The sequence below is a fragment of the Hippopotamus amphibius genome, chromosome 14, assembly GCF_030028045.1.
Source record: "Hippopotamus amphibius kiboko isolate mHipAmp2 chromosome 14, mHipAmp2.hap2, whole genome shotgun sequence".
Taxonomy (NCBI): Eukaryota; Metazoa; Chordata; class Mammalia; order Artiodactyla; family Hippopotamidae; genus Hippopotamus; species Hippopotamus amphibius.
Genome location: NC_080199.1, coordinates 59,796,901 through 59,820,874, shown reverse-complemented (window position 1 = coordinate 59,820,874; position 23,974 = coordinate 59,796,901). Strand labels below are relative to the sequence as shown.

The 23,974-nt window shown below is 39.9% G+C and overlaps 1 protein-coding gene across 1 annotated transcript in view; it reads left to right on the top strand.

Moving 5' to 3' along the window:
• Positions 1 to 23,974, top strand: part of LCP1 (lymphocyte cytosolic protein 1) — a 52,043-nt gene that overhangs the window by 12,227 nt on the left and 15,842 nt on the right. The window contains exons 2-11 of the mRNA XM_057707742.1: positions 6,669 to 6,756; positions 7,366 to 7,529; positions 7,698 to 7,827; positions 9,582 to 9,714; positions 12,037 to 12,118; positions 13,904 to 14,069; positions 15,369 to 15,511; positions 18,227 to 18,322; positions 21,120 to 21,315; positions 23,393 to 23,471. Coding sequence (XP_057563725.1) covers positions 6,693 to 6,756; positions 7,366 to 7,529; positions 7,698 to 7,827; positions 9,582 to 9,714; positions 12,037 to 12,118; positions 13,904 to 14,069; positions 15,369 to 15,511; positions 18,227 to 18,322; positions 21,120 to 21,315; positions 23,393 to 23,471 — 1,253 coding nt within the window. The 5' untranslated portion in view covers positions 6,669 to 6,692. The remainder of the gene's footprint in view (positions 1 to 6,668; positions 6,757 to 7,365; positions 7,530 to 7,697; positions 7,828 to 9,581; positions 9,715 to 12,036; positions 12,119 to 13,903; positions 14,070 to 15,368; positions 15,512 to 18,226; positions 18,323 to 21,119; positions 21,316 to 23,392; positions 23,472 to 23,974) is intronic.

Here is a 23,974-nt window from a genome sequence, read left to right as displayed (position 1 = left end):
GCGGGGAGCTGGGCGCTCCTTACTTGGGGACAGAGCAGGGCTCTGTGTGCCATGCTAATACAGCTTTAGAAGCCCCTCAACTGAGTGATCAAACCACAGAGGTCCCCAGAGCAACATCAGGTTCATCAGGTTTGGAGTCATCAGGGCTGGTGGCTTCCTGCGAGCCTTTTCATCACCTGAGATAGACAGCAGGCTGCTGAGCCTGTGCCGGGAGTAGCCTTCGGAGACTGCAGAGAGAGAACTCTGCCCTCTGCAGCAGCGTTGGAAGAATCAGTGTATCTGCAGGGAGAGAAAAGACAATCTAAAAGAGATTTTGACTTGACAAAAGAATTCATAAGAGCCCCTTTAAGTGGCCATCTGTATTTGAAGACATTTATAATTATTTGGTTCTTAAAAACAAAGGCATTTCTAAAATACATTTTGAGAATCATCCTTTGTGTGAAAGTTTGGAATATCTGTATCCACAGAGAAATTGTATCCCAAGCATACAGAGTAAATTACCACCCCACCCCCCACACACACAGACACACAATGTTCTACTTTGTAAAAGAAAGGGGATAGAATGAAGTGAAAGCAAAACTTCCTTATCTGATGTAACTGTAGCATGATAGCTTTTTAAAAAATTTATGGGGATTTTATTTTGCTTCAGAATCCTAAATATTTTATGTTTCACTTCTTTAATCATCAGAGTCTTAACAATAAAGATTACAGGATCGATCATGTTCTGGAGGATGTGCTCTTTTGGGTTACTCACTGCTCAGTGAGGTGTTTGAAAGGTGTACTGTTTTCCCTGTGATATATACTGAACTCATGAGGTAAAGCTGGGAATTTGGGTCCTGAGTTTCCAGTTTTACTTTCCCCAATGTGTCAAGTTGCAGGAAAAGTAGGGCACATTCAAAAGAGTCACTTGGCAATGCGATGCCGGGTTGCAGATGCCACTCTGATCCTGTCAGTTATATAACTGGGTATCAATCTATTGAATCAAAATACCTACCCACACAGCATTAACTCCTTTCAGAAATGATGCCAACCTGGGAGCCATTTCGTGCTGCCGGTTTTATCAGCCTTTCTGCTTCTTTTCATTATCAGTTAGGAAACTCCTCAGAGAAAATTCAGCTTATACATTTTTACATTCATTTTAGAGAACACATTTCCTTCTGTAAATTCTACAGCCATGTGTTATATAGTAAACTCTTACAAATAGTTTCTACATTCAGGTTTCAGGGAACTTGAGTCAGGTGCTTTTATTATAAGAAGTCATTCTCAGAAATTCTCTTTCACTACCCATCTGGAAAATACCAGCCTCCTTTAAACAGAAACTCAGAACTGGCTGTCCTAGAGGAATGAACAGGTTTTGTAGCTTTTGCAGTTTGGGGTGGGGGTAGGGACACTTATTTGATTTCCTTATGACTTTAAAAATATTGTTATAAAAAAGAACAACGGGTACTTTCTTTGGCCAAATGTCCTGGGATTCTATAATCATTGATTTAATAAATGTAAGTGCTTACAGAGAAACTAGCCAGACGTGACTTAGAGGAATGATTTGAGATGTATTGTCTTCTTAGATTTATGACTTGGGCAGTGATTCAGAAACGGGGTTCCAGAATTCACCACTGATTTGCAAAAGACCTTGAGATGGTTCTTGGCAAGTCATAGGTAGATGATGCAGTTATGTAAAAGGGCCATGCTTACTGCAGGAGCAGTAGAGCAGAGCCCAAGAAACTGCTCATTCACACCCTGGAAGGGACACGCCTTCCTCAGCCACTTCTAAGCTCCACATGGGAGCATCCAAATGCTGCAGCCCATCCTGTTACTGCAGTGACCTCTCTAGAGTCAGCTGTCAGTATGGTGCCAGTAATTTGCAAACAAACCCTTGTCAATTATCCATATGAATCTTACTCATATTATTATAACCCAAACCATTAGACATGCATGATTTAAAATGGGTTTTTTTTTTCAGTAAACATTAATCAGGTAACTGTGTAAAGTACCTAATATTTGATTTTAACCCCAGCCATGTTCTTCTTAGAAATGATCTGATCTGCATCTTTTTCCATTTATTACCTCCTCTTCCTGCTTCTCTGCTTTGTGAAAATGCTGCCGTTTGCATGCTCAGTTTAATTAGGTAAAGGGTCTGTTCTCAGTACTGGATCTTAATGGCCCAATTAATGTCACTCCATCCTTTTCCAGCTCTGCTCTTTCAGCTCTGCATTTATTAAACTCTAGCCTCGCAGTGCTTTGGGAACTTGTACTTAGACGAAGCATTTCATCTCATTGGACCCTCAATCTCTTTATCTATAAAATGAGGGAGTTGTACTAAATTATTTCTTAGGTTCCTCTGTCTCTAAAAGTTGGGTTCTGTTTCCAGGACTTACAGCTCACTCTGATGGTAAAAGAGATTCTCGGTATCTATTCATGTTTGGGCCCAACAGACAACAAACAGTATCATAGTAATTTAGGCTGGTGACTGCTTCTTCTCCAATTCATCTCTTAAATTAATTCAATCGATTCTCTTTTCCTTTAGCTATTAAATCACTGCAGGGTTTTGGATTTTTTAAATTTGAAGGCTGTCTCACTATTTGGCTTCTCAGAGTTGATCCTCCTCATTTATGTAAATCTCTTAGAAAAATGTGGTTTTTCCAGTTGCTCAAGGCTATTCATCTTGTCCTACCTGCCATGCTTTAAAAATTACATGGTTTTAAAGTAACCCTTTTTTCCCTTCCTAGGTCTTTTATTTGAATGGGCCCTGCAATTTTTATATTAATATATTTTCTCTGCTTTTTCACTGTACCATGACCTTTATTTTTTTAATTAATTAATTAATTTATTGGCTGTGTTGGGTCTTCGTTGCTGCACACAGGCTTTATCTAGTTGCAGAGAGTGGGGGCTACTCTTCATTGCGATGTGTGGGCTTCTCATTGTGGTGGCTTCTCTTGTTGCGGCGCATGGGCTCTAGGCCCGAGGGCTTCAGTAGTTGTGGCATGCAGGCTCAGTAGTTGTGGCTCATGGGCTCTAGAGCGCAGGCTCAGTAGTTGTGGTGCACGGGCTTAGTTGCTCCACGGCATGTGGGATCTTCCTGAACCAGGGATCAAACCCATGTCCCTTGCATTGGCAGGTGGATTCTTAACCACTGAGCCACCTAGGAAGCCCCTGTACCATGATCTTTAGACTTTCTTTCTCACCCAACACTGTAATTCTTTCCTTTCTTCCTTGGCCCTGCCCTTAATCCTTAAAATACAATCTCATTCTCTGCCTTTACATATATTTTTCACCAGTGTCTCACAGTGCTCTCAAATTTAAATTCTATGTCAAAGGATAGGCCAAGTTTAGATTCAGAGACCCCATTCCTTCTCTTGATCTTAAACACTGGTTCATGATTTCAGGGTAACTAGGGCAGTGTAGGCTCGCCCCATCTGAAATGAAGAACAGTGCCTGACTTATAGCAGGCTATCATAAATATTTGTAAGTGAATCAGTGTATCTCATAATCCCATGAACATCTATGAACCAAGAAACAAGAAGGGCCAGACTTTATCAAAGACCTTCCTAAAATATGATGGGGGAGAGCCTTCTCTTAATGCATCCGTGGTGTATTGGTAGAGGGTATAAAGGAAAACTAAGCCAAATTAGTCCCAAGAATTCAGTAAAATATACAAAGTTATATGCTAATTACTTACAACAGAAGCCTGGATTTCTTAACACAGGAAAGCAAAAGCTTCTTAAGCTAGAACACCTGGATAGGCTCTGCATGTTATAATTTTTTTTAATCTCGCATAGGCTAAACATGTTGTATTTAATGAGTAATGGCTGAGTGAGTGAATGGGTGGATGAAATCAATGTCTAACAGAAATTCAAAGCAGCATGAATAGACAACACAGGAGAAGAGAAAAGACTTGGGCACTGGAATCCTGCTGCTTCTCTACCCAGCTGTGTGATCTGAGAGGTGAATCTTAACTTCTCTGAGCTTCTGGTTCCTGCTGTTTACAGTAGGAATACATGTACCTAAGCCATCAGCCATTATTGAGGGACATTATAAAAAACATAAAACTTGCGTTTACTACATCCCACAAGTGTCCTCTTCTCCAGGCCTACGTAAAGATATTGGTCTCAGACCTCAGTTCTCCTGCCCTAAGAAAATTGGTTTGTGTTATGTAGGTACAGCGAATTACATAACTGATGATATCTCCTTGTTTGCATTTAGCTTCTAGAGAACTCAGAGCTAGATTTTCAGCCTACTTCTAGCAAAATGTGCCATCCTAACCATGTGTTTAAGTATGAAAGCTCTTGCGTGCTGTCACCTTATTTCATCCATGCTAATTACTCCTCCCTGATCACAAGATTTTATTGGTTTACATCTTAGGTTTTGGATATGTCTTTGTAACTGGGCTCAGGTAGTTTTTGGAACAAGGCCTGATTAAAAAAAAAAAAAGAAAGGAAATGAACAAACAAAAAAAAACAAAGAAAAAGAAAAGAAGAGGGGAAGGAAAGAAAGAAGGGGTGGGGGGAGGGAGGGATGGAGGGATGGAGGGGGGAGGGAGACAGAGAGAGAAACAGACAAACAAAAAGGGAAGGAAGGGAAGTGAAGGCAGGAGAATCAGAGAGCCAGTCCCTGTCTCTAAGGATTATGGTGATGTGTGAGATTGCGTCTCCTTACACAGTTAGGCCCTCAACAGTTGCTACCTCCCATCGGAGAATCCAAAGGTCCAATACATTTTTAGATATAAGGTAAATAATAATACAATAAATTTTTATTGGTAATGAAAGGTATTTTTAAGGGAATTGCGATAATAACCATATATATAACTCCACAATTTTAAAACTATGCTCCCTGGAATTCCCACCATCCATAAGGAGATGGGATCAGTGGAGGTAGGGGGCATTTGGGGATTTTTCCAACCAAAGGCTTTCCGGGTTGATTTTTTTTTTTTTAATTGAAGTATAATTGATTTACAGTGTTGTATTATTTTCAGGTGTACAGCAAAACGATTCAGAGATATATATATGTACATATATATGTATATATACATTCTTTTTTAGATTCTTTTCCATTATAGGTTATTACAAGATACTGAATATGGTTCCCTGTGCTATGCAGTAGGTCCTTGTTGTTGATCTATTTTATATATAGTAGTGTGTATATGTTAATCCCAAGCTCCTAATGTATGCCTCCCCAGAGTTATTTTTATTTGTTCACTGTTATTTACATGTAAGGTTTCTATTCACAGAGGGTTGCTTAGGAAAACAAAAGTTTGAAACTACTGATACATGGGATAAATGTTTGCGACAGGATGGTGAGTTGGTGGATAATGGATGTAGATTTGCAAAATTGAGCATAATGCATTTTGGGCCACCAAATTTAAGTGTTAAAACTGTTCCCTTTCTTGCGTGGTTGTTCATTGTCACTGAGAACAAGTGCAGCACTATAAAATGATGTGAAAATATAGAGAAGGAAATCCATTGAAAACAACGTCCTGTCACAAATTTTTAACACTTTTAAAAATAGATAACTTCACTAAAATGCCCCCAATATAATTATACATAGAAATACCCTTTCTCCCCCACTCTCACCCCAACTTATCCCCTCCCCACGGGGAAATCCCATAAGCTTTCATGGAACTCCTATTTGAAACATGGGCGTGTGAATTAGCTAGAGACAAGAATATAACCCATTTTCTGCTGTGTTCCCTCTCTACCCACTAGAGGGCAGCAATAATGCGCAGGGGAAGGGAAATTACTCCAGCACTAGCATTAAGTTTCTTAGCCAACACTAGCCTTTCTGAGAACACCTAAAAAGTCCCTCAAATTCCCATGTATGAATTATTAGTGTGTTAGATTCTCTTCCTCTTTTCTTAAATATTTAGAGAACTTTGATAACTCCCTTTGAAGTTAAAAAATCTATCTGTTGGCTTGGCCAGACCTATTCATTTAAAATAGGAACATGAAAGTATCCCTAAAAAAGACATTTATGTAAAAGTTGTGTTTTAGTCACATATTTCCGTGTTTCGAACTACTCCAACGTGTCGTGATTTTAAACAGCCATCATTTTACCATTTCTCAATTCTGTTGGTATCAGAATTCTGGGCAATTCTGCTTCATGTGATGTTGGCTGGGACTGTGTTCATCTGGGGTCTCAAGTGGGCGGGGATGTCCAAAATGGCCCACTCCACTGGCAGACAGTTGATGCTGGCTGTTGGCTGGGAGCGCAGCCGGGACTGTTAACCAGAGCACCCAGTTCTCATTCTTCATGTGGCTTCTCCATGTGGCTCACAGCACAGTGGTTGAGCTCCAAGAGGGAATATCCCGAGGGTGAGCATTCCCAAAGGCAGGAAGCAGAAGTTTCTAGCCCCATATATGGCTTCTCCAGCCTTCTAAGTGGTCAAAGCAGTCGCAGGATCAGCCCAGCTTCAAGGAGAGAGAAATGAGCTCCATCGCCTGGTGTGAGGAGCAGAACGTATGACAGGGAGGAGAGATATTGGTGTGGACCATCTTTGGAGACCACCCCATGGAGGGTTAAGGAAAAGGCTATTTCTTAAATTAGGGGAAGATAATTACAAGTCATGAGGGACACAGAGGAATATTGCTTTACTTAATAAACGAACATTGCTTCTCAGTGTGCTATTTTAAGAGGACGCACATCAGTCACTCCCTGTGTTGCCCCCCTCTCTGCAGATCTGTTGCCTACAGCAATAAAAAATGGCCAGAGGATCAGTATCCGATGAAGAAATGATGGAGCTCAGAGAAGCTTTTGCCAAAGTTGGTAAGTAGACCTGATACCTCAAGTCACACAATTCTCTTCTTTTTTAGTAGCTTCAGGACAGATTCAATGAATGGTAACATGCGCAAAATTAGCAGAAGGGACAGGAATACAGTGATGTTGGTTAGAGGAGCTGGGGAAACATTTTTAAAAGCTATTCTTCAAGAAAATTACTTCTTTCTCTATCGAAACATGGAACATGGGCCCTTTCCCACCCATAACTTTTCCTGGAAATGGCCACTAAGTCTCATCTTTCATAGCTTTGTCTGCTTCTTTTGGTTTCCTTTGTTTTTCTAGTATTCCATAGTTTTTCTTACTCTGTAGCTCCAAACCTGTGATTTATTTTCCCATCTGTTTTCTATGAGTCTCTTCAGATTGTGTTGTCAGAACCTCTGTTTTGGAATTATGACGCTCAGACATTGCAGGTGATTCTAAGGCCCATATCCAATAGCAGCAGGTCTCTTGTGACATTCTGACTTTGCCTGGGGTCAGGCTACAACCCCTGAATGAATGCCTTTCCTGCCCACTCCCCTCCCAGCCAGGCTTTTCGCACCTCTCTTCCTGTTGTAACCCAAATTGTCCCGGACCTTCAGCTACTCGTTTGCCTTACAGATACTGATGGCAATGGGTACATCAGCTGCAATGAGCTGAATGACTTGTTCAAGGCTGCCTGCCTGCCTCTGCCTGGGTACAGAGTGAGAGAAATTACAGAAAACCTGATGGCTACAGGTGACCTGGACCAGGACGGGAAGATCAGCTTTGATGAGTTTATCAAGGCGAGTATGATGCAGAATCCAAGCAGATGCATTTGAAACCTGGAAGTTCAATTCGAAAAATATCCAGAAATACATTCCCACCCTCCTCGCTTCAACATTGCTTATTCTTTCTTTTATGGTTTTCTCGATCACAGATTGGGTTTCTAAAGATACATTATATTTTTGCAGGTTTTTCTTGGCCTGAAAAGCACAGAGGTTGCCAAGACCTTTAGAAAAGCAATCAATAAGAAGGAAGGGATTTGTGCGATCGGGGGCACTTCAGAGCAGTCTAGTGTTGGCACCCAACACTCCTATTCAGGTAGGTGTACCAGTGTGGGGGCGGGGAAGCCAAAGTGGAGAGAGCATTGGGATGCGCTGAGGGCAGAGGGAGAGGGAACCATGTTAAAAGGATCCACGTCTTATGGGGTTACAGGTTCCAAACTCAGGATTCAAACCTAAGGGGTGCAAAGAAAGAAATTAACATGAGTTTAGTGACCGCTGCCCATTTTCCTATGTATAAGTGGGCCAGCAGTTCTAGCTCTAGGGAGGGTCCGGAACCAAATAATCGCATTAGCATTTAAAAAGTACATTATAGGCTGCCAAAATTCCTTTGTAAGTCTTCTGGACAAAAAGAGCTACTCAAGCTTCTGCCTCCAAAATTCATGATGATTTTCAATGCCTGCTGAGCAGTCCAAAAAAAAATTGTATTTTCATCGATTTGGAGGAAAGTTATATATTTATTCTGAAGGCTTCCATCCACCAGCCTTCATGGACGCTTCTCCAGAACAGTACAGTAATCCAATAATTCCCAAACTGAGGTCTTCAAAACAGGAGTTGATCTTAAAGATCAGCTCATGGTTTTCAGTACGATTCTTAATTGCGAAGACCAAATTCAGCCTTTTATTTTTAAATATATTTAAAATATATAGAAAATTCCACAGCCTTTGGCTCTGTAAATGTGCATTAGGAATCTTCAAGACAATAATATGCTGTGTGGTTTTTCCCAAACTTTTGTGACTTAGGATTCTTCTGAGGGACTCTGTGACACGCAGTTTGGGAAACACGGTGCTGGGCTGTAAGGCATAACTTGAGGCTTCATGAAAGTTTCTAAAATCAACTTCTGGCAGCTTTACTGATAGGAAAGAAATGTCATATCACAAATGATTTCGTTTCATAGCAATCTCATTATACAGTTTTCCCCTGCTATCTGAAAGTGGAGCGTTCCTATGAAAGCTTTCAGAAACCAAAATGGCGTAAAGCAAAGCAGCAGTTACCTTAGGACATATCTTGCTAATGGATGCGCAGAATAAATCGAGATGAGACAGATGCTCACAGACACAGTTCAAAACGATGATGGCCTGATGCCGAGACAATGAGTGTGGTGTCCGGGGAAGGAGCTGGGCAGTGCCACTCTCGCTGCTAGGGGGGCCCACTGCCTGTGTAAAACCAACACTGCAGCACAAATACTGAATGCTATGTTTACTTTTCAGCTTTTTTTTTTTTTTTATAAAAGCAAAAATCCTCTATGAATTTCTTTTGGTGAGCGAAAACAGGTACTAACAGGTAGGTCTTTTGTAAAAGCAATGTGGCATAAAGCAAACGCTCAAAAAGCGGGGATACCTGTAATTATGTAAAGAATATTGCAAAGATTGCCTGTGATCATCCCATGTTTAAACAGGCAGGGTTAGAGGTAGAACCCTGAGTTTTATCCTGTGAGCATTAGACTATATTCATATTTGAATTGATATAAAAATAAATAATTTATTTATATATATACAGATATAATACAGATATATGTATATATTTGCTTATAAATATAATATAGTTGCAGATATATAGCTTCTAAATCTGCTTGCTATATATTTTGTGACTTGGAGTGAACAGAGATTCTGTGCCGATTTCCCAAATCATCTGAGATTTTTAAATGTCAGTAAACATGAGATGATAGGATAGTGGACCAGATTAGCCTCACAATGTCTCTTCTGGGCACGAGAATCTAAGATCCATGTGTGTAATTTTGTTTGTATCAGATTTTCACTTTGCAAATAAGTCATTTTAATCATTTACCTGCAGAGGAGGAGAAGTATGCCTTTGTCAACTGGATAAACAAAGCCCTGGAAAACGACCCCGACTGTCGGCATGTCATCCCGATGAATCCAAACACCAACGATCTCTTCAGTGCTGTTGGAGATGGCATCGTCCTCTGGTAAATAACACTGCCTTCTTGGCTTCTGAAGGTTTCCCTAGAATTTTCTGGAATACCGACAATTCACTGTGTTTATCTTTAGGCTCACTTCCTTTGGTGCTCAGCTGGATCTGAAATGCTTTTCCGGACTTTCAGGTGGCAGGTCCAGGAGAGCAAACTGATTTCAAAAGCAACTTATAGTGAGAAATGTGAAACCACTGTCGCTTGGGTGGAGGAGAGGGATGCACAGTACAGAGACACACGTGAACGTAGAGATACAGTAACACACGGTCAAAAGCAATTATTTTTGGAATATATGCTGTTTTGCTTCATCTGAGCACGGCCCGCCTTGAGAGCGGATAGAATTGAATGGATAATAGCAGCATGATAATTGAAGCATCCAATGCAAGTCCTCAAGCAAAAGGACTATTGAGTGATGCACAGATGCCGAGGGCTCCTGGCAAAGAAGGGATGTATTCTCTCCACGGGAGCCCTCTCAACACGGTTGGTCAATTCAGGGTGGTGTCTTTGAAAATGCCTCTGTGGCTCTTACTTTGGCAGTCTCTCTGTCATTGTACGACAGGGCGAGAGTGAGGATACTTGAAACGCCCAGTCTCAGGTGGGCTCAGGAATTTAAGGAAAGGATGGGTGGGCAAGACTTTGAGCCCCCCACCCCTCCTCTGCTCTGACCAGAGCAATTCCACTTTCGGCATTTTATTTATTAGAGTTCACCATTAGATTTCATTTGTAAAAAGTTGAACTGCTAAAAAAAAAAAAAAGACATCAAAAACCTGGCCCACAGGATCAGGTCCTGACTTTTTAGGTTGGCACCCAATGCACCCCCTGGTCTTCCCGCAATCTCTTTCTAGTTGTACCTCCCCGAACCCCGTGACTCAGACACCCAGCCCAGGGGACGAGTGAAGGGTCACATGAAGGACCGGATGTAGCAGGAGCTGTGCTTACTCTTCCCCATACCCGCCCTGCTTGCAGCTTGCAATTCTGGCTTTGCCTTTTATTTTCCTTTTTAAGAATGTCCTTCCCCACCCTCTCCTCCTACACAAATCCATTTATCATAACATTTTCTGTTCCAACTGCTAGTGATCTCTCCTTTGAATTCTATTTTTTTTCTTTCGTGTGTGGTCGAGTGCATGCATTTGTTTATTTTTTTTAAGAATTTTATTGAGATATAATTGACATACAGTAAACTGCATATCTTCACTGAATTCTTAAAGCACATATTATTTGTAGTACTTTGGGAGCCATTGTAATGTTCTGCTTTGGACTGTTACGTAACTTTTCATATCCATGCATTTTGTCTCTGTGATTTGACTATAAGCTTTTCAAGGGCAGGGGTATCGTATGCTTTTTTAAGCCACCCCTCTCTCCTACCATCTCCCATAGCTTCTAGTTCACTATAGTTTCATATTTTTGAAATAATGATTTAGGGTGTGTTTTGCCTAAATTGCAGTAAAGTGCCTTTTATTTAAATATATGTATACACACACACACACAGTAAAGTTGTGGAAACACACCTTTAAAGAAGAACCACAAGAAAAGGTAGTTGCTTAAAAATTGTTAGGAAGAAATGTTCATGTTAATTTCTCTCACTAAAAAAAGAAACAGTCACATTAGAGTTTATTATTCTTTGATCTTGTTGTTGTCGTCCCTTTGGATTTTTTCCCAACTTCCTGTCTTTAAATAAGATGGATGTGACCAAAGGAAATTTATTTTTAATGACCCATTGGAGGTTAAACCAATGCTAAGTGGGTAAAGTCAGTTTTTCATAAATAACAGCTGCTTATTCTGGATGTCTGACCAATGTATTAGATACTTAAGTGGGAGACATTTCTAAAGTACTGATACTATAATACCTACAGGAGGATATAATACGTTTTATTATATGATCAGTTGAAGGTGTAGAGTTTGACCAGGTGTCAAATGGAAATTGAGACATTATATAAGCTCGAAAGTGTATAGAGAATCTTTTTATAGCGGGGGCTCTTCTCATGGCTGAAAAAGTAAAGTCCTCACAGAGAGTATGCCTTGGCTATCCACCCAGAATTTCCTAATGTGCTAAGGGAACCAGAATAATCTTCCAGCTTTTTGAGTGATTGAAGTAGGATTCTTATTTCCTACTTCAGTATTATACGGCTTCGAGGAAAATTAACGTTTCCCACAGGTAGTTTGAATCTAGTCAAAATTGCAAAACTGATTTTATATCAACCCTGGGTAGCACAGATGATGTTGCCGTCTTATTTGCTTATGGCATTGCTAGAATTTAAATTCAATATCACTGGGCTCCTTTATTTAGAAGCCTGCTTTCTCTCGTTGTTTTTCTTTCAGTAAAATGATCAACCTTTCAGTGCCAGACACAATTGATGAAAGAACAATCAACAAAAAGAAACTCACCCCTTTCACCATTCAGGTATGTCTTCCTTTAATGTAGCATTGTGCTTGGAAGAAACGAGTCACTGTAACTGCTGAGTCGGCCTTTTTCAGGTGCTCAGACATTATTCCCAAAACCCAGGCTCTGGGCTGGTGATCTGTCATGACTAGTGGGGGAGAGGGGAACACATTTCTACTTTGTCTTGTATTAATAGAGTGGAGGGTGGGGGAAGTTAATGAGTGTTAGTTGTTGGGATAGACTTTGTTTTGGCCACTTATGAGTAAAATTCACAATGGCTAAAGTTTTAACTCCAACTTTCCCTGGCAGTTTATCTTTGAGCTGATACCAGATACACAGCATTTTATCTGAAAAGATTAGCCTTTCTAAGAAGCCCAGGGGGTGAAGAACGGGAAGTGCTCTGGCAGCCTTCACGGTGGTATTGGCCACAGCCACCAGTGTGATAAATATAACTTGCTTTTATGCCTTCAATTTGTTGATTAACTGGAACAGTGACCGGTAGTACGTCAGCTGCATTTCTGTGTTATGTTCCAGCATTTTAACACGAGTGTGATCTTCTTGCTCAGAAACCAGGTCTCATTTCTTAAATCATGAACAATATATTATGTCCTGTTTGGATTTAAGCAATGCTGTGTTCTTAAAAAAATGCACGCCGTGATCAAAGCAAGAACTACAATTAAATATATATGAAGGCACTTAATCTTGATGTTAAATTTTAATCTTGGCCATAAGTGGACACGATATTTTTTACTTGTTATTTGAACTCTACATTAGGGCGAAAACCGAATCTTCTTCTGGTAGTCTTCTTCCCAATTCACTGGTGGCCTGTGTTTTTAATTTATCATAAAAACAAGTTCTGTATATCTTCGACCCTGATATCTCCTTCTTTGTGGAATCAAAAATAATAGTACAGTTGACCCTTGAACAAGGAAAGGGTGGGGTGTCAACCCTCTGCTGAGTCCAAAATCTGAATATAATTTACAATCTGCCCTTTCTATGCTTGGTCCCTCAATAACCACGGTTCTGTACCCGTAGCTTCAGCCTACCATGGATCGTGTAGTACTGAAGTATTTACTGTTGTAAAAACCTACATATAAGTGGATCTGAGCAGTTCAAACCTGTGTTGTTCAAGGGTCAAATGTATAAAGACCCTGGACTGAAATTTTCATTGATGCTATTCCAACTGTATATGAGTTGCCTTACGTACATTGTTATTCGTTATAAGAACGTACAATCTGTACGTATGTGGATATCAAGGTCCCCAAATATTATGGATTCTCAGTAAATTGTCGTAGGAAAAACCACTGTCTTTTCCAGGAATTTGATTTGTATCTTTTCCATTCCTTCAATATCCAATCTGTAAGTCAAAAAGCTATTTTGTTATTCTCTTTTATGACCTTGATTTACATCAACAACTGGGTTATTGACAGTAGCCGGTGACAAGACAGTGACTGCCCTCAAAGATGCCCCTTCATTGCTGGCTGATGGAGATGCCGAGTGTGAGGCTCCATCGCAGAGCAATGTGGCAAAATACGACTCGTTAGTTTCATCCTGACCAAGATGAGCCTTCAACGCAGGGTTCTGCTTGACAGACCAAGCGCTGCCTGAGCCCAGTGTCTGGGTTACTGGATTTTCTCTTCCAGATGTTAACTCCCTGCTCTTTTTCAGTGTTAAAAATCTAGTGAAGACAATGCCTCTAGACCTGTGAACTTTCTAGAAGCAAAATGTTGCTGCTACCTAGATCAGTAATGATCATTTGGCATCTGCAAAGTCAAAAACAAAACTTGCATACTTTTCCTCCCTCAGGAGAATTTGAACCTGGCTCTGAACTCTGCCTCAGCCATCGGGTGCCATGTGGTTAATATCGGGGCCGAGGACTTAAAGGAGGGGAAGCCTTACCTGGTCCTGGGACTGTTGTGGCAGGTCATCAAGATTGGGTTGTTTGCCGACATTGAACTCAGCAGAAATGAAGGTACGAGCAAAGCCTCAGACGTTCATAATGGCGTGATTTTTTGTTAATGCGTGTGCTGGGGGCTGTGGGAGGAAGATGTAAAGAGTTGTTAGACTCAGAATCCTCAGTCCATCCTATTAATGTAACACATTCTATCCACATTAGCCAGACTCTTTTAAAAAAGCTTTTTTAAGACCACAGACTAATAATAATGCTTGTTTAGAACGTATAGCTCAGTCTAGCTGTCTGGGACTCCAACCTCAAGAGCTTTTCTGAGTTCACTTTGCCTTTAGACACTTTTGTAACAAATGAGACTATTTTAAACTTGGATTTTACTAAGCGATTCCTATTCATATACTGCAATGTTAGTACCAGATTAGAAACTCGGTCTTTTTCTTACCAAGATTATAGGAAATTATATTTAGGGTTTCAGAGCTCTCAACTAAATATTGTAGTTGTCAATCTTATTCCATCTGCTGTTAGTGTCCTAAGCGTTTAAACAATTCAGCCTGTCCTTTAGACAGTAATAGTAGACCTTGATAAATATCATACAACACACACTATTACCTTTCATTTTTCCTGTACAGATCCTACTAATGTGAAATCTGTAGCCATATTCTAACCTTTAGTTATATACATTTACATTTTATTTGCATGTCTAAATCAAAATAACCAGTGAAGAATCCTGGGGTACCATTTGAAAACCAGTATGTTAAACAGACTATAAAGAAGAAAAAAGCAAATAGGGAACTTAGAACACATTAGAAAGACTATTGATTTGCAAATAATGACTTCAGCTAAATTTAAACCTTCTAGCTGAGCAAAAGTGACTTAATTCATCTGGGACACATAGAGGAAAGAGTTAATTACACTTTTTGAGATACTATCATTATGCAGGTAAGCATTTGAAATATAAAACACCTATGGGAATAAACAAGAGGACACTGGCCTTATTACGAAATGGATCTCTTAAAAGAAAAAATGTCATATCATGAAACGTGGTCTGACAGACCCAGCAGAGTATTCTGAGTCGATAGTCTTGGTTATTTCCATGGCTCTGCTCCTGTATTCTTAGGCATAGCACTGGTATTCATTGGTGCCTTGTCTTCTCCATCCAAAAAATGGGGATAATAAATAGGCTTATGCCTCTTTTTAGAGAAGAATAATAAAGTGTTTATGCCACGGGAAAGGCTGTAAGTCCCTTTATCCCAGAGAGATGATGTGGTATCTTTGACGTCCCAGCAGGGCTCATGTGAGTTATAACTAATCCCCCTAGATACCCCCTGCATTTATTTTTCTTTGGTTTTTGTGCTTCTTTAGCGCTGGCTGCTCTCTTGAGAGAAGGGGAGAGTCTGGAGGATTTGATGAAACTCTCCCCTGAGGAGCTCCTGCTGAGATGGGCTAATTACCACCTGGAAAACTCAGGCTGCAACAAAATCAACAACTTCAGCAGTGACATCAAGGTAGGAGGAGTGTAGCTTGTACGTGACTAACCATAGCAGTAAAGGGAATTTGGGCATTAATGGAGGACAGACAAAGATATGGGCTTCATCTCTTCAGACATTCTGGGGTTAGCGTGGCTGGTGCTGTTTTGGAGCCCATGCTACTCTCAAGTCCATGTGCAGCTCCAGCTCTGGGCCACGTACAGGTCTGTCCAAGGCCATAGCGACTGCGCAGCATCAAACGAGATGAGTGTCCCGTAGAGTTTCAACATCAGGACGTAGAGGGACGAGGGTGAGGTAGAGGATGGGCAAGAGATAAGACTGATTTTCAAGTAAAGAGAGTCTGTGTAGGATTCTAATGTCTTTCTGATTTTGTCAATGGGAGCATCGGATGGGGATTCCTTTAAAAAAAAAATTAAAACCAGGATTACTCTTCTAATTATCCTAATCATAGCAAACAGTATGTACTGCACGCCAGGCACTGTTCTATCTGCTTTATGCATGTTTTGACTCATTTAATCCTCACCACAAATCTTTGAGATAAGGATTATTATTTGCTCACTTTGCAGATAAGGAAACCAAGGTAAAGAGAATATAAGTAACTTGTTCAAGTTCACATAGCTGGGGAGTGGGGTCAGGACTCAAATCGAGCAGTTGACCTCCATGGTATTTGACCACCATACATACTGCTCCTCTAAAACAGTTCATTAATTTCCTGAACGCTTTTCATTTGTAGAAGCCAGAGTGGTGTTTAAAAGATAATGATTCTGGAGGCCATCTGCAATGAAAATTAACCCCAGAAAACGAAGAAGACACAATTAGTCCTACAATAGAGATCCAAAGGGGGAAAGGCTGAGGGAGGCATGCGCTGTGGTTTTCAAGTTTGTGAAAAGTTCTATGTCAAGGTGAAAGGAGCAGCTTGTGAGCATTGATGACACATGGACCGACATAGAAAGAGCTTAAGGAGCAGGAAGGAATGTCAGTCCCAGTAGGAAAAGGTGTGAGATGTTGGGATGCAATGTGAGAAAAACATGTCGTCTCCACTGTCTCAAAAGTTAAAGACGTTTTCTCCAAAGAGGAAGAGTCAGAGGAATGGTCACATGACTCAGCAAGTCAACCCAGGCTTGTAATTCTTGAGTGACAACTAATCCCCTGCTGTGGACTTAATGGCTTTTAGAACTCAAGGTCTGCCAGGCCCAGTGCCAATGAAAGTGAAGCTTCTAGATGGAAAGTCCCCCATTCCTTAGGACATAAGCTAATAAAGCCAAACTTATCTTTTACAGTTTTCATTGGCCATCATCATGCTTCTTGCTGCACCAGCCAAGTTGGAATTACACAGGAGCTGGACAGCATTTATCTCCCTTTGTGCTCAATAGTTAGGCTCTGCAGTTACTTCAGCCGAAATTCTCAAACTTTTCAGATAAAATTAGGATGCTTGTTTTGAGCCATAAATCTACCTGATTTCCTGTGATTGAAAGGCTGTGTTCTTTAGAATATGAGATAGGAACTGGCAAGCTGAGCACTTATACGGTGGTTGTGCCTGTTCTCCGGGAGCAGCTGCATCGCCCCCAAGGTCAGTGCTGGGACGTGTAAGTCTGAGCATCTGGCAACTTTGGGAGATGCCCTTAAATCACACAGAGTCAGCAAAGGAGGGGAGAACGCCCAAAAGAGAGTGAGTGAGACAGGTTTCTTAGGGTCTGGTGAAATGAGATGACTCTTAGCAAAGCTAAACAGACATGATATGTAATGTGCAGATTTTATTCATGCATGGAACTTTCACTGACTTCGAAATAGCTACAGCGAAAAGTAAGAGAAGGAGAGGGTAGAGAGAAGAGATGAAAATCGGTTTCCCAGGTGCAGCATCCTTGGCTGGTGCACTCTCTTCTCATCTCTCAAATGTCACGAGTGGCAAGCACACCGCTGCTCTCCCTGGGCTCCACCCAGTTTTTAAAAATAAACAGAGCGACAGCTGATTTTTCAGTCTTTAAGAGAAATTAACGTGTCTTTAAATGCTTTAAATAAATTACCTGAAAATCTGTATGCTTTCATTGAATGAGAATAAACTTATAATTTTAGGACTATGAAAAATTTTTGTCAATAAGCCTATTTCCAGAATCTGAGAAAACATGAGAATTCAATATCTATATCCACTCTGTGACAGCTAAACTTCACCACTTTTTCTAGCTTTTTGATAAATATTAAATGCACTTATCTTAATATTTCTCTGTTTACATAAAGACTGCGTGTGAATGCTTCAGTATTCTGTCTTTGAAATCTTTTTCTTTTGCTGATTGTCCATTTAAATGTATTTTTAAACTCTGCTTTAAACTTCTGCTTCCTTTTTCTGTCACTTTTTTTTTTAAATTAAACCTTAGCTGACTGACTTCTACAGCAATATAAAGGTATATATATTTTCCTGTATACAATTTAATACATGTAAATAAATTATTTTTCTCCTTTAAGGGCAACAGAATAGTATTTGCTTCTTTGGATTGCCTTTTATGTTATATCCTGTATTTTAACTGTTAAACTCCTTTAAAAAAAAAAAGGCAAATATAATATGTAAAGAGACAATAGAAATTTCAGATTAGTAAATGTTTCCAGCTTTGTTAATTAAGTTGTATTCTTGAATGATAGATAAGAAATGAAATATGTTTGCTTTGGGTAAATTATTGTCGTGCTAAGTAGGTAATTAGCTGTGCCATTTCGAAATTGTAATTTCCTCATTTCTCACAGGACTCGAAAGCTTATTACCACCTGCTTGAACAGGTGGCTCCAAAAGGAGATGAAGAGGGTGTTCCTGCTGTTGTTATTGACATGTCGGGACTGCGGGTAAGTCCACACCCCAAATCGTGTTTAGATGCCATGATTGCTCTGCATTGGCAGTTCCATTACCCTGCGTCATGCTGGCTTCAGAGTTCCAAGAGTGGACATCTCTGCTTAGAGCCTTGTTAAATTGTTTAAAACTGTTAACAGTTTGGGGTAGTAATGGTGGAAAATTGAATCTGGAAGTAAACACGAAGGAAAGAAAGAAGCGCTAATTAAATGCCATGCACCATCGGAGGTACTTCTGCATATGTCCCATCGTTTAATGGGCCCTACAGCACCAAGAAGGATTATTGTTTCCATCTTTAGGTACCTGAATATTATTTCTGGAAATAGACGGGCTATTTATACAAATAAATAAATTCCCACTATCACGATGAGGAAAAAAAGAGAGATTCACAGGGGTTCATTAATATGTCCAAGATCATATGACAGATTATGAGAAGTTATGTGATCCAGGGGCGCTGGGGCGCTTTCCTCTATGAATAATAACAAGAGGAAGCCCCACCTGCTGGGTTCTTCCTGTGTGCCGGGTGTGATGCTGGGCACGTTGCTTACCCTGCCCCCAATCCTTGCAAACATCACTAGAGAGAAAACTGCAGGTCAGAGAAGTCAATAATCGCCTCATGGCCACAGAGCCAGTGTGTGGCACAGCAAGGATTTAAGCCAAGGATGGCTCCAGAATCCACGCAGCCGCAGCCCTGCCTCACTGCACCGTGGAGGGTGACGGGAGGAAAGGGCTGGACAGGATCGTCTGAGTCCTTAGACGTGTCTAGTGTGAGGACTCCTAAAAACGAAGGGGGCAACATGGGTCCAATGAAAACTTCAGTTTTGCCAGCACCTTAATACTGATCTAGAGAAGTTGCCTTATTCATTCTTGTGCCTTATTTTGTATGTTAGAGTTAAATCCAGTGAGTTAATATTAAAATTAACTCATTCCTGAATGAGAAGTAAAGCTTCTGAAATGTATTGTGTTATCTAGTAAAGCATCATATTAAGAAATAATTCCAGTTTTACATCACATTCCACTTACAGACGTAAAAATATGCACAGTTATAGACTTCTTTTAGTTTTAAAATAAGAAACAAAAGGAAATGTGCTGTGTGCAAATGAAAGAAATTAATGCTTATTATTAATTTAAGACACTGCACCCTAAGCCCTCAAGTCATAGTCTAATTCATAATAAAATACTGTCCAGTAGGAAACATTGCCCACGTTTACAGTAAAAGGTGAAACAACATCTGTATTCCTGGAGTGCAGTCAAACAAAATGTACGATACCTTACATAGAAGATCAGTTCTCTTCAGACATCCAGGATTCTACATTTTGTTGACTTTAACATCATAAAAATGTTTTTCTTATATTATAAATTTGAAGGCCGTTATTATAATAACATTATAAGAAAGCTGTTTTAAAATTAAAACAAAGGCAATAGTGCATTGGCTCATTCCGTCTCAGACAATTTCGCAGCTTTCTGAGGAGACTGAGTGGTCCTCATTATGTCATCTTCAAGGTTAGATCAGCATCCCAGAGTCCCCTAGTTATCTTTAATGACCTAGCAGTCTCTGCATTTACTGAAATCTTTCTTGAATATTTTCATTTTGTACTTGTGGAAACAAATTCATATTTATTACTTGCTGCATAAACAATACTGAGGTAGAAATCTCTGAAATTTTGGCCAGTTCTTTCATATATACCAGCCATTTTATTTCAGTGGTTTATTAACACTGAAGCGTTATAGCCAGATTTATATGTTTCTTTGAAATTAGTTTTTTAAAAACAGGATTTAGATACATGATTAGCATTAGCCTTTTGTGTGTGAACAATATAAAAGTTGATGGGAAATATATACATTTTTATTTGTACTTAAGTAGATCTTGGTAGCAAATGCACTGATGTATCGTTCGCTATGCTTAAAATAAATGTTCATCATCAATGATGTATTTATGTGAAAAAAAAAAGAAAGAAAGAATTCCAGTTTTAATAGCCTCCGGTTGTTTGAAAATTAGTGGTTTCATAGACTTTAAAGACCATTAAAGGGCAATGGACCATATTTCAACAAAACCTTAGTCTTCTGATAAGAGTCTGCTTACAAATGACTAAGAGATTTTCTAGAACTATTTTTTTATCTTTATTAGACTATAATTGTTTTACAGTATTGTGCCAGTTTGAATAGACTTTTAATATGTTAAGGGAGTGATCCTTAATCTGAAGTCTGCAAAAGCCAGATAGATATTATATATTTATCAATGATACTATGTAGCTTAAATTTATTTTGTCTGAATTGCAAGTAGGACCTACAACTTGCAACTTCCAACTGAGTGTGGGAAAGGCGGTTGAACTAATCAGAAGTTCTTGTTGGCAGATGTAAATATCTTCGATTAACTGAAGATAGGAATATAATTTATTAATTAATAAATGGACATTTTTCGTGAAGTCTATGCCAGCAGATAATAAAAAGGAAACAATGGTTGAAAAGAATTAAGATCAACTTAAAGGATAAAATTTTAGAATCTACTGCATCTCTTTAAAAACAAGACAACCAGCCATTCTTCTGAAATGGTTCTACTGTGTACAAAGATGGGAAGACTCTATTACTTAATTTTTGATATTCCTTTTACTTGTGACTTTCTGGTTTAGGTTCAGGCAAATACAGGTAATAATTTGCTGTTATTAAGTGTGTATCTGAGGTTGAGTACTAAGGGTTTCAGTAAGCTTCCCCTCTCTTCTTCATTGTTATGTGTACTCTGTGCCTAGAGAGGCTTTGACCCAGCCTTGAGACATCCGTCCTTTTCCATTGCAGGAGAAGGATGACATCCAGAGGGCAGAATGCATGTTGCAGCAGGCGGAGAGGCTGGGCTGCCGGCAATTTGTCACCGCCACAGATGTGGTCCGAGGGAACCCCAAGTTGAACTTGGCCTTTATTGCCAACCTCTTTAACAGATACCCTGCCTTGCACAAACCCGAGAACCAGGACATCGACTGGGGGGCTCTCGAAGGTAACTGGAAACCAGTTGCTTCAGTGTTCGGAAAAGCATTCACAATTCTAATTCGAGGGCAATTCAAAATCACCTCCTAAGCAATCATAAGCCCCTCACGTGGAAGATTTGCAAACAGGTCATCAGTTCTCTGGAACATAACAAAGAGAATAGATTCATCAAGTCAATTACAGCCAAGCAGGAATAATCAAATACCATTATATCACCTCCATTATACGTAGGCCTCATCCATTATCAGAATTAAGTGTTTGAGGGAAGACAGTGCATTTAGTTATCCGATGAAATGAATCCTGAGCTCCGAAAACCTAGTTTATGTACTTAATGGACTGAGTGTTAATTCCTAGAGGCAAGAAATCGCAGCCACTCATCATCTAAGAATGATATTTATGCTAAGAGGTGCCTACTGAGGTTTTTGTTTTGTTTCTTTGATTTGGGTAACGGGGGTCACAAAATAATATTTTGAGGCAGAACCCATGACAGTTATATTTAGGGGGTTAACGCCCTAAGACTGGACAAAAATCACATAGCTTTAGTCAAGTTCTACTAGGTGAGAGTACCAGAGATGTTTCTCTTTTTTTCATCATGCATTAGTCCCAATATTGAGACAGAAAATCAATACGGAAGTAATAATAAGTGAATATCACCAAAGAAAGAAAATCCAGATTTAAAGAATTGGTTGATCCTTTTCTGCAATGCTTTACTCTAGCCAGAAGTGCAAACTCAATTCATGTTCCAACACTGCTGCGTTTGTATGATTTGATAAATGGTGGTCGGGGGTCTGTGCATCCTGTTTACCAAATATGTATATCAAGCCCTCTGATCACCCATTTCCAGCGGCCTCTAGATCGTCCACATTTGGGTCCATCCCTATCGCTTGACATTCAGCATATACAAGATGGAATTGATCATTTCCCCCTCCCCCATTGCCTTTCTACCCCCCACCTCCATCCCACCTACTCGCCTTTAGAATTCTCCATTTCCATTAATCATACCACATTTTTTTTCTTTAGTTACCAAAACTCTGGGTTCCACTTTGATATCTTCTTCTCCTTCACCCCTAAATCTCTTCAGTCAACAAATACTACTAATTCTTCCCTCAGAATGACTGTTATTTTTCCTTTCTGCTTTTCTGGACTCATTAAATCATACACCAACTATTTCAGTAGGTCTTAGGGGCCTAGTCCTCCATCCATCAAGCACTTGAATGTGCCCACGTGCTGGTGTCAAACACTATCCCCTCTGTGTGTCTAATTTAAATGCATATTGCCTTTCAGTAATTCTGCACACTGCTGCCAGGCATATCACTATACTGCTTTCATTTTATCTCTGCCTTGCTCAAGAATTTATTATAGTAATAAAAAAAAAGAACCCATCATGACTGCCATTGTCTAATATATCAACCAAAATATGCTACCTAGCATCCAAAGATCCCTGATTCTGGTTCCAGCCGGTAGACAACCTTATCTCTGTGGACTGTACAACACAGATCCCTGAAAAATCAGTTCCTAATGGTTTTAGTACCGACCTTGCCTGTCACTCCCTTTGTGTTCATATGTACACAATCTCCTACTCCCACTCCTTACTTATCCCCCCAAATCCTCTCCTCTTTCATCTTTCCTATTCAGATTTTACTAGCCCTCTAAGATACAGTGCAAATTACACTTGCCTCCAAATTTAACCCATACAATTCTCTCCTTTGTCTCAACTCAGATATAAACGTCTACCTCATATGTTAGCCCTCCCTGCATGATCCTTCTTTGATGCTTAAAATACTTGTCTTTCCAGAAACAATGTAAGCCATGTTTTTTTTTTGTTTTTGTTTTTTTGCCATTTCAATTCAATGAGTGTCTCTATAGCATCTATTAGTAACATCTTGTGTGCTACTAATAGACGCTTCAGAGGTACTTTTTGAATTGAAATGGCAAAAAAAATTAACACAGAATAGCAACCCTCATCCAAATCCATTAGGGTTTTTATTTTTTTCATTCTACTTTCAGTATTTATCACAGCCCCTTTAGTTCAACTTTGATCATAAAAAAGGCATATTTTGAAAGATAACTGGTCTTCATTCCTTTAGGTGAGACAAGAGAAGAGCGGACATTTAGGAACTGGATGAACTCCTTGGGTGTAAACCCTCGAGTCAATCACTTGTATAGGTAAGGATTATTGAGAGATTCTTCATTAATATGAGGTACCAAGACCTGGAAAGATCCCCAAGATTTCAAATACCACTCTGGTATGCAGTTCTCTTCACAGAATGTGCGCCCGCCAGTGAGAAGGGGAAAATGCTACACTGGGTGGCAGATGTTGAGAAACTCACTTCCATACAACAGCTTTGCTGTGTGTCACCAAAATCATAACCCAGCCGCAAGAGGGCAGATTGACTGCCTGTTGTAAACCCAAGATCTGCACACAGCAGGCCAGACAGTAAATGTGAAGTTTGTGTTTGCGTCTCCTGTACCATTTGTCAGCACCATATTTCTTTTTCTGGAGGCTGCGTGTTTCTGTTGAACGGACATGGGTGGTCACACTTGGGGGAGACCTCCAGTAAATTCCCTCCCTTTCTCTGAGTCGAAGCGTCTTCACCTCTAAAGATGCAGATAATGATACCAATGTTGCCAAGTTGCTGGGAATGTTCCTTGAGCTAATATATAAGGAA